At 43.0% G+C, this 25107-nt stretch overlaps 1 protein-coding gene across 1 annotated transcript in view; it reads right to left on the bottom strand.

Moving 5' to 3' along the window:
• Positions 1-25107, bottom strand: part of LOC106809424 (cyclin-Y-like protein 1) — a 205475-nt gene that overhangs the window by 53238 nt on the left and 127130 nt on the right. The window contains exons 5-6 of the mRNA XM_014812505.1: positions 9151-9363; positions 6286-6405 (exon numbers count right to left, since the gene is read on the bottom strand). Of these exons, the coding sequence (XP_014667991.1) occupies positions 6286-6405; positions 9151-9363 (333 nt within the window). The remainder of the gene's footprint in view (positions 1-6285; positions 6406-9150; positions 9364-25107) is intronic.

Here is a 25107-nt window from a genome sequence, read left to right as displayed (position 1 = left end):
CAACTGTGAACCGAAACACAAGGGCAATGCTTTTGAAAGCCCTCTATCGCTTAGCATGCAAACAACTAGCGAGGTTTGCCAGGGATTTCGGAAAGTTAAACACGCCTTGTTGTTATTATAGGCCATGTCGAATGACAGTAATTACATGTTATGAACGATATTGTTAAGAAAAAATAAAATGGATAAAAATACTAAACATGTGAAATTTTTTATTTCTAATGTAAATAGTATCAATAACACCAAGTCGTGTTTAACTTTCCGAAATCCCTAGCAAACCTCGCTAGTTGTTTGCTATGTTTGCATTGCTAAGCGATAGAGAGCTTTCAAAAGCATTGCCCTTATGTTTCGGTTCACAGTTGTTGAAAATGCTGTAGAACTTTCAAAAACCACATTGTACGTTTGGACCGATATCTCCCGATTTGTCATTTTTGTGAGACCAACGATTAGACACGGCATTAGTTTAATGATTAAGGTAAGATTTGAGCTCAAGTTTATCGAGTTAAACACAATAAATCATAGGTAGACTAAGGCAACTAAATGTTGAATTTTGCCGGTTTCAGTCTGTCTTACTCCTATTGATAGACTCCTGATCAGATGTGACAAAACTGACAGAACTGAAGTGAAGAATTACCGTAGTGATTGTTTGGTTTGTCAGCGAGAACCGTAGACGAGAGCTAGGAAGTAAGAGTATGGCAATGACGAAATTGGTCAGGAAGGTTACGTAAATATGTGTCATGGAAACAGGTATGATAAATGAATAAATAATATTTCATCTGTCATAGATGTTTTGCATGTTCTCACTTACGAGAATTAATAACTGACATAATTTCCGCCGAAATACAACTAGTTTTTTTATTCTAAAATTCTATCATGCTATTTAGAAATTATATGTTATTAAAATATAGCTGTTTGACAAAATATGTGATTATAGTCTGTGACATTGTAAGGCTATGTATATTAGATGTTATAATGCGAAAATGTCTATAGAAACTGCTATATATACTCTCACATATTTATAAAAAAATATTTTAAATTCTATATTTTATTAGAAGATTTTGCTGGGATGGTTAAATACTGTATTTTTTTAATGCGTTCGTTTTACATCTTACGAAATTGTTTAATATTACATCTTACATCTTACATCAACACTATAACTTACGTAAGCGCGGTTTATTCTGAACTCCACTAAACAACACATGAAAGCTTCTATTCCCTCGTCTAGTCTCGCCTAAATCAACAAGTCAATTATGCAACATCTTCCTCTCACAATAAATGTTCTATCGTGTCTTTGACTACAACTTATGCATGATATGTATATCATGTCTGTACTATCATGTTGGAATTGTGTAAAACAACTCATTCCAGGACTTGCCAGCTTGCACTGTCCTAGAAGTTAAACTTACACTCTAATACATAAATTGAAAGTGAAAATAAACGTTGGTACCTAATAGTGCAGCCACGCTTAAAATATGTAATGTGATAACATTATACTGCATATCTGTAATCTGCAGATAGTCTATAAGTCATTATATTAAAAGTGCCACACTAATAAACTGACATGTCTTGTCAAAATTCACATTTCTCTATCCGAAACAAAAACTTGAACAATGAATAATGAATTTAAATAGCACACTGATATGCTATGCAAGAACAATTAAGTTAAACAACGAAGATGACCCTATGTTTCACTGGTCTCCCCGACCTAGTTTGGTACACATCTTCCTCTCATTGACATGATGCCTCACACCAGTCTGGTCAGCCATGTCGACAATGGTTGCCTGCTTGACTGCCTCAGCCGCTTCCTGTGTCATAACATTAGCTGGCTTCTTCGACGTAGTCGGGACTATCAGCTGGCCGGTTGTGGGCTTACCTATAGCGGTGGGCGCATGAATCACCATTTCATTTCCAGCAGCGGCACTGACTCTAGATGCTCGCAAGAACTGTCTGTTACATTTATCAGTTTTGCCGTTGCTAGCCGTCACCTCATAAGTTTTGTTTTTGAGCCGTTTAGTGACAGTTGCGGGCTTCTACTCTTTTAGCCATGTCTGAATCGGTTGCATCATGACCGTGTCACCGACCGTCAACAGTGGAAGATCATGACTGGACTGGTTCTTACGCTGGGCCAGCGTTGCACGTTTGTCCTCCATTTTAGTAACCTCGGCGTTCTAGTTCGTTGGTTTTAATTTGTCCAACGTAGTTGAAAACATGGTCTTTGTTCTCCTGCCAACAAGTCTCTGTGCCGGGCTAGTGTGGAGACTCTCCGTTGGTGTGTTTCGTAGATTGAGCAGCCGAGATAGAGGGTCCTCTCTAGACAGGTTACCAGTCTTTTCACTGACTTTACCGATGCATCAACAGCGCCATTTGTCCTGCTATTCCCTGAGCTTGTCATTTCATGGGCAAAACCCCATTTTGTGCTGAATGTTCTAAACTTCTCCGAGTTGCACTGAGGTCCACTGTCAGTGATAACAGTGTCAGGTATGCCATGTTGGGTAAAATAATGTTTTAGCTTGTCTATGACTGCCTCGGAGCCTGTCTCTGTGAGGTAGTCAATTTCAAAGAAATTGCTGTAGTATTCAACCGTGACCATATATGTTCTAGCCTCAAATGAGCACAGGTCCGAGCCAACCTTCTCCCACGGACGGCCTGGAACTTCATGCATGAACAATGTTTCATGTCCTTGACTGTCACTGTATGTAGCACACACATTGCATGCTTCAACATGCTGGCAAATGTCAGCCAACATTCCAGGCCAGAAAACTAACTCAGTGCCCTCCGTAGACAGGGGTGGATGGCCATGTGTCCATCATGTAACTTGCGTTTGATATCCACCCGCATGGATATTGGGGTAACTACTCTCTCACCTCGATATATTATACCATCTTGCACAGAAAGTTCATCTATGTAGTTGAAAAACGGAATGATTGTAGGTGCGACGAGTGATTTATCATCTGGCCATCCTTTCATGATTGTGCTCTTGAGTTCTGTAAACGTCTGATCCTTTTCCGACGCTACACAAATCTCCTCAAAACGTCCCCTCTTGATAGGAGAGAAAGATACGTTGTTAACTGTTACAACGTCTGGGACTGGTTTATCCGGTAGTGGACTGCGAAATAGTGCATCAACCACGGGTATGGATGTACCTGGTTTATATACAAGTTCAAACACATATCTCTGGGTCTGCAACAGTAGAGACTGTAGTCTCCAGGGTGCATTTGACAACGGCTTCGACACAATCGCTACCAGTGGCGTATGATCTGTGATTATTGTCACTTTCCAACCGTACGTGTAGTAATGGAATTTTTCCAACCCGAATGCTACAGCCAACATTTCTTTTTTAATTTGTGCGTATCTTGTCCCTGTGTCTGTCAGAGAATGACTCGCGAATGCTACAGGTCGACCATCTTGGAGTAACACCGACCCCACTCCATATTCACTGGCATCATTCTCTAATATTAGATCTTTCGTTGGGTCATAAAATGCAAGAACTGGGGTGTTGGACACCATCTCTTTCACCCAAAGGAATTCTTGGTCTTGTGTCTCAGACCACGTCCATAGCCCATCCTTCTCCACGAGATTGCGTAGAGGCTGTACAACCTCAGTGAGGTTGGGAAGAAACTTGGCCATGTAGTTCATTAGCCCCAACAATCGACGCAGACCGTCAATGTTTGTAGGGGGTTTCATCGCCATGACAGCTCTGGCTGCCAACGTTAGGCCAACGTTGGCGTGCTGCGCAAAAATCTGTTGGGCCAGCGTTGACAATATGACGTTGGGCCAACGTTGGCAATATGACGTTGGACCACCGATGGCCCAATAGTGGGCCAACGTTGGTGCGCTGAGCAAAAATCCGTTGGCCCAACGTTGGCATGAGCTGAAGACAGCCGTTGGGCCAACGTTGGCCCAACGTCAGCATATTATCTGGGGTACCTTACACTACAAAAAATTCCTCAGATAAAACAATTATAAATCGGTGAACGTAGTTTTAGTGAGTGTATATTGGTGTACGTTACTACTTCGTGAATAGTGTTGTAAGCATGATTCCGCTGTGGCCCCTCCCTGGTGTTGCCACCTGTGAGAACAGGCATTCATCACTTATTGCAAACAATAACAAACAACAATAAATGTAATATAACGATAATACAATAATAAATAATAACAATTAGTTTACTTAACCTAGTACTGGCCTCAAAGTTACAGCTAATCTTCCCTTAGAGACGAAGGTTTTCTCCAGTGTGCCATGTTTGTGATGTACAGAACAACAAGCTCATGCAGCTGATCAAATTGAAATTTTGACAATCTAAATTAGGCTTTAAAATGCTCCTCCTCTTGTTCCAATTCTTGAGCCAATTCCGGGAGGGGAGGTGTTGTTCTCCGCATACTGATGTATATATATATATATGCGCCGCATTATTGCTCCCATGTTTCGTTTTCCTTGCCATTTTTTGCCCCCCCCCCCCAATATTTCCCTAGCCATCTTTTTGCCCCCCTTCAATTTTTCCCTGAAAATTTGTCTTTTTGCCCAGAAAATTGTCACTTGGTCACTTGCACATCTGTGGCTCGTCTCCCCACTCATCTCGCGCGTCTAGAGTTTTCAACCCCGTTACAAGGAAATATGCTTTCACCATCGAGCCATCTTTTTGCCCTATGTTTTCACAGTCGAGCAATCGTTTTGCCCCATGTTTTCACAGTCAAGCCATCTTTTTGTCCTCAATTTTCCCATTTAGGTGGAGCATCCCTAGCCAAAAAAAGGTGAGTACCCCCCCAGGAGCGAATGTATGATATTCTCCTAATGTTGACCTTTTTTGATAGTACTGTGTATCCAACACATGTGTTTTCGTTTTCTTTTTCTCTTCAGTGCTAATGCTAGTTACAAAACCTCATCATCTTCATCGAACGAAGGCAAAGGACTGTTCATCTTTGTATACAATACTCGTGAAATTGCTCTTGTTTTCGCGCCCAAACACAATGTACTTTTTAGCACAGCACCATACAGCACCGTTCTAACTGCAGCTGGAGACAGAAGCACGGCATGGCAACGGTGAGGCCTTTTGCCACTCCGTGTCGTGCCGTGCCATGCCGTGTGTATATAGCTTAATATATATATATATATACATATATATATATATATATATACATAGCTTAATATGATATATGATATATGATATATTTCAATATCTGGTAGGTGCGATCAGTAACATTCAACCGATTATCTTCGATCATCAATCAGTTGGGTCCAACCGATTCCCATCACTAATAATCACTGTTGGCCCATGGCCTAACATTATGAATTCCTGCTTGAAAATCCAGGCTAAATGTTTCACTCCATATGTTGCAAACAGTGGTTTAGTGTCAATTTGACGAATATGTGTATTACTATTTAAAGGTTAATTGGACTTCAGTGAAAACTTATCGTACTGTAACATATGATTTACAGATGTTACATAAATTAGTTAGAGACGCGGAGTGTGATTAGACTCTGGGTTGATTTAGTGGTAATATATGTAGACAGAGCATCGCGCGTCTTGCGCGGCTACATTGATGTTATAGGGAGAATGGTAAACATGTTTTAGGTCGGGTGTTTCTAGGGTCATGTGAAATGAGGGTAGGGACATAGGGCTGTGGGTTAGTGACATGTGGGGGACAGATGTGTGGTAGGTTTGGGAGTGATATATAGTGCTTGGTCGGGGTGGACCGGAAACAGACATTAGGACAGATATGTAAGGAATCGGGGAGTCGGGTTTGACTGTGCGCGTGTGATTGGTTTTTGGCTGTTAATATAATTATCCGTCTGTTGAACACAAATCTGTGTATATCTATCTTTACACATCTAAATTCTAAATTATATACACCCTGATGTAACAAATAACGTTACAATACAAATAATAGTGAGAGCCATTAGAATTCAAATAGCTATTGACAATTACTTGGCATGTGTAGTGCACAATATGGTATGTTATTGTTGGGTGGAGGTTGTGTTTGGAATGAAGCATTTGGCTCTAAGAAAGATTATACCATTTGTGTAGATATTGTATCATTCACCAGACTAAATGCACATTGGATCATGTTAATATAATTATTGTGGCCACTCAAGGAGATTTGACTGTTAATACACCCATAGCAAATTAATAGGGCAATTTACAACGCCGGTGGCCACTTCACCCCTAAAATTCTATCCAAGCTAAATGTTGTACAGGTCAATGCTTACCAGTTTCATGATTACTACCAGTATTAACTAAGGGAGTCTAAGATGCCACAGTTGCCAAAGAGTAAGACAGGAAACGAACGTACCAACGTGATAATAGCACACTCTGCTGTAAGTTGAGCAGCGTTGAAAAGAGTGCGAATGAACTTGTATATGTGCCTGTGCTCAGGATCCCGGCAGTCATAATCCATAGGTACCATGTCCTTCTGTAAGTATTGACACAAAGTTTGAAAGTAAGGAGGAAGATAACATGGACCACTGCGCACATTGTCTGAACTCAATACGTCACTGAATTTAGTATGGGCATTGAGGAAAAACGTCTTGGCCATTAAAAAGAAGGGAACGCGTAGCCTATCCACAGGCACTTGGAAACATCCAAACATCCCACAGGCACTTGGAATGTTTCAATAAAAATGATACGGTAGATACACACGAAATGTATTTACTACCAAAGTCTTAATGTTTCTCTACTATTTTTCGCCTCTTATTGCCAATAATTTATTGTAAATGCCATTCAAATGATCCTCTGCAACACAAGTACACCGCACGCACGCACGTCACTGTGCACAAGCAACAATAATATAGTTGTCTTTATTCTTCTTGTTTGTGCACAGTGGTGTGCGTGTGTGCGTGCATGCGGTGTACTCATATGTTGCAGAGGAGCATATGAACGGCATTTCCAGGAATATGCAAGTTATCGGCAATAATAAGCCAGAATTTCGGTGTATCTATACGCCGAAACTCTGTCGGATGGGGTTTTCAAAATAATATAGTGCAGAGCACATTTCTGGCTCAATAAGAACATTTCGTGATATTTGCATACTGCAAGTCTGCTCAAAGTAGGTGTACGTAAGCTTTTTGTTGTAAGGTTTATCCATTTTAAGTATAGCCCTGAAACGCAACATTACAGAAACTGGATGGAATCATTGTAACTCTAAATTGTAAAATTGTTAATAGAAAAATTTCAAAATGAAAGTATCAATGGCACTATAGCTCACCTTGGATGTGAAGAGGGAGATGATATTTAAAATTTGGTAAGTGTTTCATTTATGACAGACCAAAATGTGATCAAATGTCCTTATTCACTGTTTTATACTGATAGAAATGTCACTGTTTTATTTCAGGGTTAGTTTTGATGCGAAAATAAATGTTTCAGAGTCTGAAATCTGGGCGAGAGATGGCGCTACGCCTAAATGATCACCATTTTGCTTTTCGATTATCGCGCAAATAAAAGCAAAAAAATATTCCAGTCAAATTACTGTAACGAAGAATCTAAAACACAATATTACATGTAGGTATGATTAGGTAGGCAGGTAGGTAGTTAGGTAGGTAAATTTAACAAAACCGAATGAATCTAGATGGCCATTTTCATTTGTGCCAAAAAGTGGGCGTGGCTCGAAAGTAGGTCGACTGGCATGCTCCAAAATACCACAAGCAAATCTCGCCCATAAGAGTAACAACTGTATGCAATTTGAAACAGGCGGGTCAAACGGTTCTTGAGTTATCGTTGACCGTATGCAAACACTGAAATGTAGTGAAATTGCAAAAAATCTACCTAATTTGCATAATTTAAAAAAAATATCAAAACCCGTGTGATATGTTTTGGGGCCAGTCCTTATTCATTCACATACCAAAAATTAGCAAAATCCATTGAACCTGAACTGACATATGGCCATTTCCATTTTTGACAAAAAGTGGGCGTGGCTCAAAAGTAGGTCGACTAGCGTGCTCCAAAATAGGACGTTCAAATCTCTCCCATCTTACTATAATTTGGCGAATGTTGTATGTATGTTAATCTTACTATAATTTGGCGAATGTTGTATGTATGTTAATGAAAGGCTCCGTCAGTTTGGATCCAAATAGCGCCAAATTTACAGAAGAGATCGATGAGTACACGGGACGGGTTCTAAACTATACTCGGTTGAAAACCGTTTGTTCGGTCTTAAAAAAGAAAAAAAAACACAAAAAGGGTAAACATTTGCCTGAAAATAGGGGGCACTGTTTTGTTTTCGTTCTGTTTGTATTTCGTTTTGTTTCAACAGGTTTCAATTTCGTGTTGTTCTGTGTATCTCTGTTCTGTGTCTGTGTGTCTGAGATTTGTGTAAGCCCCATAATGTAAGTAGAAATAACCATGTAATAATGAAGTTAAATATTCAGTAGCTATTTGGCCATATTTTCCCATATGAGATGTACAAGTTGAATTTCATCAGAGCAGATTTTTTTTTGGAAGTCTGCAATGCTGTACAGTGTACGGGTGTCGTGAACACCGATCTGTCACAAGCGGTCCGATCACAAGCACGTAATATTACGTCGTCCGCACAGAGTGCAAACATGCGTAGAAATAAGCGATCACAACCACGCAATATTACCTGGTCCCGTCCGCACACAGTGGAAACATGCGAAGCACGTAATATTACGTGCTACGCAGCCAAGTGGTTAATCAGTTGCTGACCTACCAGCCCATTCAGATCTATCTATATTCTAACTTTGGAGTCCGTATCATCAACCAGTACATAGCATACAATAAAACATTTCTGTGTGGGTGCGTGTATTTCACTGTGTACTTGCCAAACAAATGGTTAATGTGTTACGTGTAAGCATGATTGCACATGTATTTGTATTGACATCTCAACCATAAAAAACAAACATGTGCAACAACTAAACTCTCCATATAACACCTTACACATAACACTACTGCACTGGTAACACATGCATCACAGTCACTAAGCTCTAGGAGTAACAACTGTATGCAATTTGAAACATGTGGGTCAAATGGTTCTTGAGTTATCGTTGACCATAGCCAAATGTTGACGAACGGTTGGACGAACGTACGACGAACGACGCCCCATGGCAATAGCTCATCTTGACGATGTCAAGGTGAGCTAAAAATGATCCAAGATATAAGGATAATCAATGATATTAGAATAAAATATCCCAGAAAATGCACTCACTGACAAAGGGTGAGCTTTCTCATCCAATATATTCAAATGGCGAACATCTGTGTCACTAGTGGTCCGGTTCCGGATATGATAGAAGATGGCCAGAGCAACGCACTTGATTGTGTTTTTCAGATTCGGCTGGCTCACTGTACTGTCATCGAGAAATATGGTTGAGCATGAGCTGTACTTCCTTGTTTCCAATTTTGTATGCTTGATAGACGCCACCTGGTAAAAGGGTGACATACACATATAACATGTCTATATGGGCGTCAAATTCATTATTCTTAGCCTTACTATATAACCTTTTTTTCGCATTCATGAATAACATAACTAGAAGACCAAACTAAATTTCCAGCATTATCAATACGAAAATGAACAACAACTTAAACCCTCAATTGCGAATTAAACACAGACAACCACAGCCTCTGGTCTCTGCCAGTCTACCCTTATATAAATGGAATACCACATACAAGCAATGACTATCACATAGTCACCTTAAACACATGGTGACTGCCTGATAGCAGACATATAATATTCAGAGCGCTTTTACGGTCATGATGCAGAAACAGGCAAATAGTAAGTTAGAATGGGGAAAAAAATAGACAAAAGTGGAAATACTTCAGATAACCCTTATTTCGTATTTGTGATGACATAATTGTGGAAATGTGAAATTATGATATCACACGTTGCTTTTAGCAAGTTTACTCTTCATTACAGCAATACCTGTGAAAACGCTGGACAGTATCCTTAATTTACATATTATAACCAAATGAGTAAAATAAAAACAAACACAAAGTAGTATCCAAAAAGTTTTTTATTGTACAATATTTTATGGATTACACTGTATATCCATATACGATGTGTATTAAGGAATTCAACACGGAATACATATTCATATAATATTCTGTCATCTCATTGTCTTCTTCAAAATCGTAAATGTCTGAACTGCATGCTGACTCGGCGCACCCAAACAACAGAAAACTGGCTTGTAATTTACCATTGGTACAAGTGCGTACATAAATGTTTTCAATATCTTAACAGTAAAGTCAGTTGATCCATCACAAGTAAAATGACCTGTGAATTCCGCAGCTGCTTTATCATTTAGATATGATGAACCACCATTGAAACCTTTCATTTTATCTAGCCTACACAGAGCAATATAGCTCCTGAAGCTGATGTGAGTCTTGGCAACAGCGGGGGCATTGTAAAAGCGTGACATAGTTTACGGGCATGGAAGTCCAGAGAGAGAGAATCTCCCGGGCCCAATTTATTACTCGAACCTGAGTGGACAATAACAACGAGTTGCGCGTGACGTCATAACTACGAGTATGCATCAATCTGTTACATCTCCCTTTTCCATATGCTTATAAACATTGTGAGAGCTAATAAAGACAGCATATACTTGTATGCTAGATATTAATCGTTACGGTTCAAATGCTTGTTTGTTATTTCTATTGCTATAGATATGGTATCTCAGTTCAGCGAGTTCTCAGTTACTATGTACGTGAATACATGTATTTGCAAATGTCACGACAGTACCTATGACGTAACAGGTAATAGACAAACATAAATGATTACTGAGCGCACCAGCATAACTAAACGGATGCTGACTAATCAACGTTCTAGATCAACAAACTTTCTACGAACTACGAACTGTATATATATATCCAAACAAAACTCCCAACTAGAATAACTGTTCAACCACAAGTGTTACAATGTTCAGGTCTGATAGTCCGCATATTTTTGTCGCATCTTCACTACCCTTCCGCGATTGGTAATACGTATATTGGATGGAACGGTGTGTGTTGCACTGGATAGAACAGTATGTGCTGTAGTGGATGGAACAGCATGTGCTGTAGTAGATGGAACAGCATGTGCTGTACTGGATGGAACAGCATGAACTACGTTGGACGGAACAGTGTGCACCGGACTAGATGGAACAGTGCACCCTTGACTGGACGGTTGTTGATCATCTGGTGGCAAGATGATAGGCGGTGGTTCATTCATCTTCCTCAAATGTCTGCGTTTTCTTCGATATTCGTGACCACCACAGCTGACAATGTAGGAACGTGGATTGCCGCCTGCTGTGCCAGTTACAATTGTTGGTTCCCACACTTTCCCTTTCTGAATTCGAACAACGTCGCCAGGAATCAGATGTTTCAGGCTCTTCGCACCACGATCGTAGTACAACTTCTGACGCTGCTGACTGTGGTGTAGCTGACTACGTGCCTGCACAGTCTGTGGCTGAAGTAGCTTGCCTGTTGTCGGTAGCTTGCTTCGTAGCATTCTGCTCATCAGCAGTTGTGCTGGAGAATGTGTCATTCCAGACACAGGCGTGTTGCGATACTCAAGCAAAGCTACATACGGGTCTCTCCGATCCTCCGCAGCTTTCCTGAGCATCTGCTTCATGGTCTGAACTGCCCTCTCACTTAAGCCGTTGGACTGGGGGTATGTCAGACTAGACGTTGTCAAACTAATCCCCCATTCCGCCGCGAATTTGCGAAACTCCCGACTCTGAAATGGCATGTTGTCTGTCACTAATTCCTCTGGAATTCCGTGGCGGGCACACACACTCTTAAAGTGCGTGACCACTGTGCTTGCCATCTTGTCGGACAGCAGCGCTACCTCAGGGTACTTCGAATAATAGTCCACGATGACCAAATAGTCTTTCCCACTTATCTCGAACAAATCTGCCCCTACTTTCTGCCAAGGTCGCTTTGGAATGTCATGCGGAATCATTGGCTCTTTCTGATTCTTGCATTTGTGGTGAAGGCATACTGATCATTTTGACACAAAGTTCTCAATATCTGCTGCCATACCGGGCCAGAACATAACAGATCGTGCGCGAGCTTTGCACTTTTCCTCCCCTAGGTGGCTCTCATGTATTATCTGCAGCATGTCCTTCCTCAATATGGCTGGAACAATCAGTTTCTCTCCCAAGAAGAGCAATTCGTCGGCTTCATATATCTCATCTCTGAAAGCATGATACTGACGTAACTGTTCCGGTACTCCTTTCTTGTGTGTGGGCCAACCGCCATACACGATTTTCTTTAACTCTTGCAACTCACCATCAGCATTTGTTGCCGACCTGATCTCGTCTATCTTCTTAGCTGAGGCTGGAAGTTTTTCAATGAGCACATGCACCATAACTTCCACTTCCTCATCACATGACTGATCATTGTCGTTAGTGTTTTCCAAGTACGCTCTGCTTAGCGTATCTGCCATGTACATGTACTTACCAGGTACGTATCGTACATTCAGCGTGTAGCGTTGCAGCTGTATCATGAGACGTTGCAGTCTAGGTGAAGCTTTGCAGAGTGGTTTTCGTACTATGACCTCTAGTGGTTTGTGATCAGTTTCCACTTCAGTGTCTTTGCCGTATATGTACTCATGAAACTTGCATGCAAAACAAATCGCCAGCATCTCCTTTTCGATCTGAGTGTAATTCTGCTCAGCTGACGTCATCGAACGGGATGCAAACGCTACAGGTTGTCCACCCTGTAAGAGACATGCACCTAGTTCTGACTGTGATGCATCTGCCTGAATCTTGACTGCCTTCTTCACATCATAGAATTTCAACACGGGCTGACTGGTCAAGATACGCTTCAGCCACTGCAGTGCTTGTTCATGTTCGGGTTGCCAGTCAAAAATCACTCGTTCTCGAAGTAAATCTCTCAACGGTGCAGTAATATACGATTCATTCGGAATGTACTGTGCTAAGTACTTCACCATACCCAGCAGTCGCTGCAGCGCCTGTTTGTCTTCTGGCTGTGGCATATTGGCAATCGCTTCCACTTTCTTGTCATCTGGTTTTAGCCCTTCAGCCGACACATAGCTAGGGGCCTTAGGGTCAAAATAGGTTAAAATATTTACATGGCGGACAAAAGCGCCAAACTTTTTTTGTGGTTAGGGTAGGTCATAGTGATCAATTTTAGAAGGGGTGCCCGCGGCTATCAACTTCCGGTGGCGGCCATATTGGATTTTTCAAAATGGCCGCCTTCGAAAACGAGTGCGTCTACTCTGTTTCATATCTTTGGTTCTAATTGAGATATTTTAATGATGTTGGTGTCTAAAATAATGTTTTTAAGGTCAGTGACCCCGATTAGTGGCTGCTTATGAGTTAAGTTATCTGGAGTGAACCTGGAATGGCGTTGTGAAGATTAGTTATATATCGAACCAAAGAAACTAATATTCTCGCATATATTTAATATTATCTCTTGCTTCTATATCACGATTTAACAGGGTGCTACTTGCTCGTTTATTTCTTGAATGTAATCCTATGTAGTGTAGAAAAGTAACAACATTTTATATGGGTAATATTATACTAGATTCTGGATTGAGATTTAACTAAAACCCTTTGTCAACAATGATATAAAAAAAGTCTATTGTAGTTGTCAGCTTTGGATTACATTAGAGCTCAAGCATAAATGGAAGTACATTTCATTTACTGTAAACATTGTAGTACCAAGTCAAGCGTCGTTGCATCTACATTTCCTTGTGCTATAGAGGCAAAGCTTGTACATCACAACTGGGAGATAAGCTTCGACAAGCCTTCGGCCGCTTCATGGTAGATCAGTTCAGTGTGGTATTCATCGAGTTTGCAACTTTCTCCCCACCATAGTCTTCTGGGGTGGTTGGTTTGTCGGTGAAATGGTGTGACACCAAGGAACCATCTCTCGCAGGACTGAATACTGCACTCAAGTTTCTCTCTCTGTGTGATCAGACAAGCAAATCCTGAATTATCAGTTCGCTGAATCGCTGCTCAGAAAAGCGGAGGTTAACTTCTTCTCTATCGTTATTTCCTGTATACTAATTCTCTCATCTCCTTTCTTCAATTTCATTATGCCTCTTTCCCCGTTGAGAAGAGCCAGTGCGTAAATTGATGTGCTGCCGCGTACGTTTTAGATAGTTGATGGATATATGTAGTCTGCTTACCCGTTGTGCAGTACTGTCAGTCAAGCTGATGTAGTCAGCAGATTCATCCAGCACAACCGATTTGCCAAAATTCATCTCTGGTGAAGTCGCCCTACATTGAGAATGAGTCGGATCTTCACATTATCTATTTGGCCAGTGCCAATAAAATACTTCCGAAAGCAACAGCGGCTGGGTCTTCGCAATCAAGGTACTTGTTCTGGTTCAGTTTCAGTGATAGTTTTGAGGGATGTCTATGCTCATGTTAATCATTGATAGGTTGCAAGCTTTCTCTTGAAATAGATGAAGGAGGACACCTACCACAGAGGTGTTTCTTGCCCACCGCTGATGCCGGCAGAATGATGTGCAATGACACGTGAGTAATGTTTTGTATCATATTTTCATCTCCTTGAGTACATCTGCATGCCATCTTTAGCCACTGTTCTTCTTCATATGGCATACATCATCAACACTGGTCTTCTTTCTAGGCATTTCGTCCATCAATGAACATACACAAGTGCGTAACTACAGAATATTTCATTTGGCAACTGTATAGGACCTGCAGGTACATGAATTTTCACACCGAACTCTCTTTGAGGGTAGCTTAGTACGCTTGAAGATACTGTTCTATGTACATGAGCGTAACCTTGGCTGGTTGAGAGAGAGGATTTGGTTCCAGTATTGGTCGATAGCCCTCACTGTATTAAGCTTTTTCGGAGTCATCATCGGGCAGCTATTTCCTTGTGTGGTCTTCTCTGTCACTGAATGTGTAAGTTGTTCTCAATTTTGGAGTAAGGTTTGTAGTTTATGTCCAGACCATATGATGCAGCCTACCTTGATACTTATATAAAGGGCAAGGCATCTCTCTGGATCTGTTGGTCCTACTTAGGCCTTTTGTCAAATCTTTTTTGCTTGATGTCTTCTTTTTGGATTGGAACATATCAGCTGTGCGATACTGATGGCAGCTTTGCGCTTTACCTGTGCAGTCCTGATATTTTATACTTGTGATTCATCAGTAAGGATACATTTGGTTTGCAAGGATCATGGGTGGGTGTAGTTTGATCAAATCGGCCCAGCAATGAACTTAAGATGTTTTTATGGTATTGTCAAATATAGTGTCTTTACGAATCAGTTTAGCAACTGTTACCATTACAGAGCATCGCGTTATAGTATCCTGCGCTGGTTACTTTCTCAGTAGGTTATCTCGAGTCCTGCTGTGGAACACAAAGATTCTACTCGCCCCAGATGAGTGATCCTGACACTGGCTTGGAGTGACTTAGAGCTATCTTTTCGGCTTCATTCGATTTAAATCATGGCTAGCCAATCTCTCCTCGTTTGTTTTAATTGTTGTGGAAGGTCTTGCGAGTGGAGAAATGTACTGCCCTCATCGAGCCTTTTCGGTCGATGTGTGACCAGCTTGCAAACACCGGTGTTGTTCTTCTTTGGTTTTATTTTTGCTGGAATTTCTTCGTTATTCGGAACGGTAGCGGTTTCTGAAGGGCAGGTGAGGCCATCAAGTGATATTTATGTTACTGGGCTATCACTGTTGCCATAATTTGCCGGAGTAGGAACTTTGTTATGCATCTGCTGTTGCAATATCTTTCAATACTGATCAAATTGAGAACGTCGAGCTTCATGGGAGAACTCCATGTGTACGCTCACAAGACTATACAGGTTTCTTTTTTACCTTCTGATCTTACTGGATTCCTACTCGTGCCAAGCTCTTGTGTTGTCATGTCTTGTCTTCGCTTTCTTGCTCTGTCATGTTACGATTTGAGCATACTTGAGTTGACATGTTTGTGACTTTTCCATGTTCTCTTCGCCAGATCTTTGATTCCAATCTGTATTGAATTCCACTGATGTGGTAATTATCCAGTTTGTAGTCTGAAAGCATTACATGTATTAACGAATGTCTGATACACCTCGATTGCGCATTCTCTTGTTAACTATTTGGACAGGGATTTTAGTATACAACGAACGACAATATTACGCATTTATTCCAATGATTCACAAGAAGCAAATATTATTGGATTAATTACTGTACAATATTAGTATTTACACCATTTGTTAACATGTCCTTATTTATTTTGTGTTTTATTATTGCCTTATTTATACAAAAAACATGAGGAGAGTTAATTTGGAGTGGCGAGGTGAACTATAAAATTTAGTATTACACGTTTCACCGATGGTTGGAACAAACGTCACTACGGTCTGCAATCATCAACAATCCAAGAATATGCAGCAGTTATTTATTGCATATTTTCGATGGTAGCCATTTGAAATCCAATTGGCAGGCCATGGTAGTTATACAACATTGTAGCACCCTTTCTAAATATATCCATGATGAACGGATGATCTCATTTTGAAGAACATGTATCTTCCTACTAGCGCACATGATGAAGAGGGAGCGGTAATAAGCAATCATTTTTTTTTTTTTTTTAATTTAAGCACTAAATCTTTAAAACGTCAGTCAGTCACTCAGATAATTACCCATTAGTCACCATAATCGGATTCCCTGACCTTAAAAACATTATTTTAGACACCAACATCATTAAAATATCTCAATTAGAACCAAAGATATGAAACAAAGTAGACGCACTCGTTTTCGAAGGCGGCCATTTTGAAAAATCCAATATGGCCGCCACCGGAAGTTGATAGCTGCGGGCACCCCTTCTAAAATTGATCACTATGACCTACCCTAACCACAAAAAAAGTTTGGCGCTTTTGTCCGCCGTGTAAATATTTTGACCCTAAGGCCCCTAGCTAACAAGGTTTCCCATGTATTTGACCTCTTTGATCTTATACTGGACTTTGTCCTTGTTAAACTTCACATTTCGCTCACTGGCCCTGTCCATGACTCTGCGAAGTATTATATCATGCTCTTAGTCATCTACAGCAGCTATGATCATGTCATCTGCAATAACATGCACCCCATTTATGTCACCGAATGTCTCCTCATTGCGTTTATGCATCACTTCACTTGCTGAGCATATACCGAATGGCGTTCTGCGGAACCTATACCGTCCCCACGGTGTATTAAATGTACACAGATACGACTCTTCAGTTAGCTTCACTTGCCAATAACTGCCCTTCTCATCTAAAATTGTGAACACGGCCTTGCCACTCAGTTTGCTTTGGACGTCTTCTGGAGTGGGTATACTGTATCGCTCACGCTTGATGGCTTCATTAAGTGGCTTTGGGTCCAGGCATAGACGCATGGAACCGTCTTTTTTTTCTACAATCACTAGATTGTTGACCCAGTCTGTTGGTCTGTCGACACGAGCTACAATTTCTTGTTTTTCTAGCTTGTCCAGTGTCTCTTTTAGCTTTTCTTGTCGTGCATATGGTATCTTCCTGTTCGGTAGTATGACTGGCGGAACATCTGGGCGTACCTCGATATGGTATGGTTTTTCAAACTGACCTATACCAGTGAACACATCCTTGTACTCCATCACTAAGCTTTCCTTTGTGATCGGGCGTGATAGCATTTGTGATGGCTTGAGTTCATTCACACGGGACACCAAGTTCAGTGTCTCACATGCCTGGTGACCTAGGATTGCAGTGTTAGTCGCATCTGTGACATAAAAACTCAGCCTGTGTTCATCACCACTGGTGCCACAGTGCACGTCTATCTTACCAAGTGGATTAATACTGTGGTCACCAAATGCCGATAATATGGTGTTCGTTTTCCTTAACGGTATTCTGTTCTTCATAGACTTGTATGCACTGTGGGGTAGAACACTAGCTTCTGCACCGGTGTCCAACTTGAACCGTATCAGTTTGCCCTCTACTCTGAGATGTGTACACCACTTAGACGCATTCTGATATGTGACCCACAAACAACGAGCCCATAAACAATGCATCGCTTTCTGTGTCACTGTCATCATTGACTGTGTAAACACTCTTGTGCTTGGTTGCATTGCTTGCAATATTCTGTCCACTACCCTTGCATACAACAGCAAAATGATTTTTCTTATGACACTTCATACATGTCTTTCCATATGCTGGACACTTCCTCGGTGGATACTTCATGCCACAGTACATGCATTCTGTGAGATTGTGCCCTTTCTGGCTTGCCCGGCGACCTGCCGCGCTCTGCTCGTGCCAAGCCTGTTTTCCCGCGGTTTTGTGCAGGGCGTACACGCTAGCCATAGCACTACTACTAGCGCTCATAGACTGTAAGTATACTTTACTAACCTCAGCTGCCCTGCATATGTCCGCACCCTTGTCGAGCATTAGATCTTTCTCCCTAAGTAGCCTTTCTTTAATCCTGTACACCAAACACAATTTTGTCCCTGATCATGAGATCACGGGAGTCTCCAAACTCGCACGATGCAGCACGAGTCCTCAAATCAGTGACCCACTGATCGGTAGTCTCTCCCTCGTGCTGGTTGCACTCCCAGAACTTATACCGTTCGAACACAGTGTTCTTTCTTGGCTCACAATACTGCTGGAATTTCGCCAATACTACGTTGACATTTTCCTTGTCTACTTCGTTATTCCAGGCACATGTGCTGTGAATTGCATGTGCCTCATGTCCGGCACAATGAAGTAAGATAGCAACTCTCGTTGCCGCCGGCTTTTTGTCGACTTCCGTGGCTGTCGCATAGACCCTCCACTGTCCAACCCATTTCCTCCAGTTCTCTGCAACATTCCCGTCAAACCTGACCTGTTCTGGAGGCCTAAGATGCTCCATGGTCTCGCGTAAATACCACAACTTCTGACACCATGTAAAAGCGCGACATAGTTTATGGGCATGGAAGTCCAGAGAGAGAGAATCTCCCGGGCCCAATTTATTACTCGAGCCTGAGTGGACAATAACAACGAGTTGCGCGTGACGTCATAACTACGAGTATGCATCAATCTGTTACAGGCATTGTGCAATGTTATAATGAGCCAGTCATAGTCAACTTAAAAGACTCCGCTGCCTTGCTTTGCGACACAGTGACAGATTTTGAGAAGTGATGATGTTTTTAACAGACTCAAGCCGAAAATAGTTTGAACCGTGCTTTCACAAATAAGGAATCTGCTTACACAATGAACTCACTGTATACACCGTACAAAGCATCGTTTCCCTGGCACATGTTAACCACCGTTGGTTGTCCTGCCATTGTGACTGAAACATTCGCTTTCTTTTAGACTCATAATCAGTTTTGGACGAACACTGATTGTCTTGACGTTGTACTGTTAGTTTTTCCCGGCTCAGAGCCTTCAACGTATCCAAGAAAGCTCCTGTGGAGACGTTTTCTTTTGTAAACAGGAAATGACGTTTAAAAACGGAAGCAAATTTTGCGCATGATTCGCACTCGTTCTTCAAGCGTTTCGTACACAGTAGAATATCAAGGAAAAAGTATACACTAGAAAACTTCTACACGACATTCGTTTCCAGTGTTAATATTGCTTGATTTTAAATAAAAATTCCTTTTCTTAATGGCCTGCTCTATTATAGTTTATGTGTGTTTAAAGTAGGAGCCCCCCGTCACGCAAGTGAGCTTGCAATTTTTACATGCCCGCCAAGATTTCTACACGTCTCGGGCGTCGGACGCCCAGCTACATTCGATGACTGATAGTTCAAATTCATGAATACTGATTCTTTTTAAACACATGAATAAATACAATACATGACTAGAAACTGTTAAATTTATTATGTCATCTCACTTGAGCATTATATTAATGACGCCAACGACTGTCTTTGCTTGTTACATACTATTGACGTTAACCATATTAACCCAGTTACATAAGCATGGAGTATCATAGAGCACCGCCATGTGTTGGTCCTCCCCGATCTACTACTTGCGCCCTCGCTTGGAAGTACAATGACTAAACGGGCTTTGCATTATCTTACATCTCCTTCCTTTATAAGATCAAACTAGAATGCATGAAGATAAATAACGACCATTGAACAGTATGTTACTAAACGAACAACATCAAACACTATTGAATTAAAGCGGTTATTGGAGGTCTTACACATAGTCACTATATCGTACAGGCGGTTTCCTGTTATGTCCAGACCTTCGAACGGGATTACACCAGTGTTCAGATGTGACGTTCATTATATTGTCACTGTTGTCATTCACGGTAACATATGACTGTTATATGCACAGTCAGTCAGGGTTTCGAGTGTTTCGAGTGTTGATTGTACCTCAACTGGTGACTGGATGTGTGGCATTGCAGTTATTGCCTTATCAATAATATATCCTATATCTGCAGCAGTCCGTGAGCGTTCCCGGTGGTGTTGGTCACCAAGAAGGACGGGTCGACGCGGTTCTGTATAGATAACCGAAGGCTTAATGATGCCTATCCACGGCCAAGAATTGATGATATGCAGGATTTCTTAGACGGTGCCAGTTGGTTTTCTACTCTCGACTTAACCTCGGGTTATTGGCAGGTGGAGATGGATCCGGAGGATGCGGCAGACTGCTTTTGGGACTAGGAGTGGTTTTTTCGAGATGCCTTTCGGGCTTTGTAATGCACCTGCGACCTTTCAGAGGTTGATGGAGTGTGTGCTCCGAGGCTTACTGTGGATGGAGTGTCTTGTATACTTTGACGATATCATCATTTTTGGTAAAACCTTTGATGTAGCTCTTGGTAACCTCCGTGATGTTTTCTGTCGGGTTGCGGATGCCGGCATGAAGCTGAAGCCTACGAAATGTACGCTCTTTCAGAGGAGTGCTGCCTTCCTTGGTCACGTCGTCTCTAGTGATGGCATTCGGTGTGACCATGCAAAGCTTGAGGCGGTCTGGTCTTGGGGTCAAACTGGCAGTGTTGGTGATGTGCAGAGTTTCCAGGTGTTTTTTATTAATTACTATCGACGATTTATTCCTGGTTTTGCAGCCCTGGCCTAGCCTCTTGTACAGCTGACGAAGAAGAGCGTGCTTTTCCAGTGGGAAGGGTCTTGCGAGGAGGCGTTCAATAGTTTAAAGTCATTGCTCACGTTGGCGCCAGTGTTGGTGTACCCGCGTTCGGGGGCTGAGTTTATTTTAGATACTGATGCGAGTATGACTGGTATGGGTGGTGTCCTGTCGCAGGTGAAGAGTGTGGTAGAGAGGGTGATTGCTTATGGCAGTAAGAGCTTCTCTGCATCACAGAGACGGCATTGTACGACCAATCGGGAGCTACTTGCTGTAGTAACTTTTGTGAGGCAATTCCGACATTATCTGTATAGTCGGCCATTTCTGGTCAGGACCGATCATGCTTCCTTGACCTGGTTGTTGAATTTCAAGGAGCCTGATGGGATAGTGGCGCGGTGGATTGCTTCTCTGGATACGTTTGATATGAGAATCGAGCACCGTGCGGGCAAGCTACATGGCAATGCTGATGGCTTGTCACGTCAGCCCGGGTGTAGGTGTAAGAGGGATGATTGCCCTGATTGTCATCTTCCTAGAGTGTGCCCAGTTGGTGATCGGGTCTCTCGCGATCCCCCGTCTGTAGTCTCGGGGTGGGCGGTTCATGGGGGCACGATTGTCAATCCGTCGGTGGATGGTTTATCCCTTGGCTCGGGGCTGTTGAAGCCTGGTTGCTTGGCGGGATAGCATGATCTTGCTGCTTCCGGCTGATGAGACGGGAGCAGTTTTAGATGATGTTTTGTCGCAGTGGTCTTCTCAGCAGATTCGTCAGAGGCAGCTTGAAGATGCGGCCATTGCTGCTGTTTTGAAGGGGGTGGCAGCAGGCGGGGTGGGTCCGGCTGTCGCTGATTTGTTGTCTTCGTCCTCGCAGGGCAAAGCATATTGGGCACTCTGGGACGATCTGGAGTTACGTGAGGGAGTGCTCTACCTTCGGCAGGTTTTAGACTGTCAGCCAAGCAGTTCAGTTTTGTGCATCGTGGTCCCGGCGGTTATGCGTTGCGAGTTATTTTAGATTTTGCATGGCGGTCGGGTCGGTGGACATCTCGGTGTCACGAAGAGTTTGGCCAGGATCCGGCAGCATTTTACTTGGCCAGGTATTCGGCGAGATGTTCTGAGGTGGATTCGGAGGTGTGATTTGTGTAGCAGATAGAAGCCGGGGCACCGGATGAATGCTCCCCTCTGTCAGCAGATCGCGGCAGCACTGTGGGAGAGGGGGGCGTTGACTTCATGGGTCCTCTTCTTGAGACTTCAAATGGCATGAAGTAGATCCTTGTCGCTTGTGACTATTTCACGAAGTGGACAGAGGCATTTGCTTGGCCGGATATGACAGCCCATATGATGGCGGAATGTCTGGTGACTGAGCTTTTCATTTGGTTTGGAGTGCCGGGGCAGTTGCACTCTGACCAGTGCAGAAATTTTGCGTCAGGTCTCTTTGCTGAGGTGTGTTCGCTTGTTGGGCATCCTCCTCGCCGTATCATCCTCAGTCAGACGGTTTGGTTGAGAGGTTTAATCGTAATCTTCAAGATATGTTGAGTAAGGTTGTCAATGAGCCGCGAGATGATTGGCATACACTTCTGCCGTATGTGATGGCGGCGTACCGGGGTACGATGCAAGAGAGTATCGTGGTGATCCTTATGATGTTTGGTCGGGAGGTGGGGATGCCCGTAGATTTGATGTTTGATCCTCCTCCAAGTTCGGCAGATGAGGTCTGCCCTGTAGAATTTGTAGAGTGGGTCAAGCGTGCGACTCGAGAGGCGCATGCCTATGCTCGAGCGCAGCTGGGTTGGGCGGCGCAGCGTCAGAAAAAATGTTACGATCGCAAAGTCCGTACTTCTACATTTGCCCCCGGGCAATGGGTTTGGTATTTCTACCCTCCTGCAGACGTTAAGTTGGGAGTTCCGTGCAGGGTCTTCATTATCTTTTATAGTAAGAGGCCGAAATGCTTTTTGGAACAGGCAGTGGCGGTGTGTTGGAGGAGGGTTTGGGGGTTACCCCCACAAATTTTAAAACCTAGATGCTCTGCGATGCAATTTGGTGTATTCTGAGCTGCAGTAAACAGACACATTTAGATTACAGTATGGTTTCCAATGTGGTTTCTCCTGGTATATTCAGAGTTCAGCAAAAGTTTCAAAATTATGACGATTTAGTAATTATAAGAGTTAGACAAGTACGTAAATAGCGTTACTCAAAAACAAAACAATGCTTCTTGTGCACATAACATGCATACAAATATACTCAACTGATTTATTAGTAGTAGCTCATAAAACACTTTCACTTTGGAGAATAATTAGAGCAAACTAAATGCAAATAAAAAAAAATCTCATTTTTAAATATCATACTTGAGCCAATTGTAACCGGCCGAAACAGCAGAGTAGACGGTTAATTAGGCCGGTGGCCGGTTCCTAATGAGAACACTGCCGTGGCGAGGGCCCCTTTTGCTGTTGCGTGGGAAGGGTAACGTTCGGTGGATTCAAGTTTCCCCAGATAGTGTGGTTAAGGTGGTGGTGGCCGTAGATAACATGAATCTACGAGGGTGCGAATGCGCCAGTCTCCTGGTTAGGAGATGGAGCTGATGGTGTTGACGCAGGTGTTGGTGGTGGGTCTGGTAGTCCGGGAGGCGTGGCGGGTCAAACGTGTATGATCCTCACGGCACGGATTCCCAGGTATTGGTTGACACAAAGTTGGACGAGTATAATGGCTAAGGATCTTCTCGTTCTAACCTCAAGACACAAGCGCTGAATTTGCAGCAGGTGGTCGGCCCTCAGGCTGGTTCTGGGAAGGTTCCTGTTAAGCCACTGGTAGCTGGGCAATCGAAGGACCGGTTGGGTGGTTTTGAGTTCTCTAACCCAGTGCGGCATACACAGGGCAAGATGATAGTGAAAGCTCCGTGTCACTACGGTTATGCGTCGCCATAGTTGTTGTCGTCAGACCGAGGAGTGACTGTTGGTTCGTTTGGAGCAGGCCATATAATGGTAGCTAATTCGCGTTCGTTTAACGACAGTATATTCGCTTTCCATGGTTGGTAACGATCCCATGCAGTCTGTAGTTCCTGGATAATGTTGTCATGCCATGGTCATTCTTGGTGCGGTAAGGTAACCCTGGCTGTCGTGTGTGTCATGACTGTCCTCGGTAGATTATTCTCAGGGTTATTGTCAGGCCGAGTGTTTTAGGCCTTGTCATAGCGTTCAGGAGGCTATGCTGTCTGTTCAGACCCGGGTTGCGACGTTTTGGTCTGCAGGACGAACCTGGTGATGCCTATATATCCGGTGTGTTCCCCTCTTCCGGGGTTGTTTTCTGATAATGTTACCTCACCTTGTTTGAGCGCTTGGTAGCGGTGTAGCTACGGCTGGGCTGGTTCTCAGACATGTGGTTTTTTGCTATGGTCCTGCGCATCTCTGAGCATCCAGAGCTCTCTGGGGGGCGAGGATGAGTCTCTCGCCAGTGGCTTGTTTCGGGCGGACGTGTAGGGGCTCTTGGAGTTCCTGACTTGTGGTTAACGCAGTCGTTGGGGCCAGGGGCCGGCGTGTTGCAGGGTAGGGACGGGGTGCCGGTTCCAGACTGCTACGTTCACGTGTTGGTCGTCCAAGCGACAACACCCCTATGGTCCGTGAAAATGTAGCACCGCACTGATTTGGGCAGCGACTGTTGGAGACAACCGAGGTAGTTGCGTCACGTGTGTTCTCTAGCCGGCTGGTACTGCGCTACTCAACCACGGATGTTCAAAATTTTTACCCTTGATCAGAACGAATTTGGGGTTTATTCCCCATTAGAGTGTCGGAGTTTGAGACGGATTCCGGAGTTTTCATTGAAAACTCCGAAATCCGCATCACGTGATGGTCGAGGGAGTGGTTTGTAAACTCCGACATATTTCAGGCTCGTAGGGGAAGGCCGGGACTGTTTGTTCACCGAAGTGTATGTGTGATAAGGTGTGAGTTACTCGTTTCAGGGGAATGGAAACGAATACGGCGAATGAGGGATAGGACCACCGCGATTACTGCGGGGGCTAGTAGATGAGGAGAAACAAGGTGAGTTGCACCGAGCACTGTGGTCTTGTGACTCACCATGCACGCGTCTGTATCAACGGTGAGGGCTGATGGCTGGTAAGGGTAGCGGTCTTGCGCTTGCGCAGACGTGAACGATGAGATGACTAATGGTGTATTTTCCCTGTGGTTTGTTTCAGTTGTTACCGTGCGATGATATGTGAGGTGAGGTG

Source organism: Priapulus caudatus, unplaced genomic scaffold (genome assembly GCF_000485595.1).
Source record: "Priapulus caudatus unplaced genomic scaffold, Priapulus_caudatus-5.0.1 Scaffold353, whole genome shotgun sequence".
NCBI lineage: Eukaryota > Metazoa > Priapulida > Priapulimorpha > Priapulimorphida > Priapulidae > Priapulus > Priapulus caudatus.
Note: the sequence above shows the minus strand (reverse complement) of the source record. Positions and strands in the feature narration are given on the sequence as shown.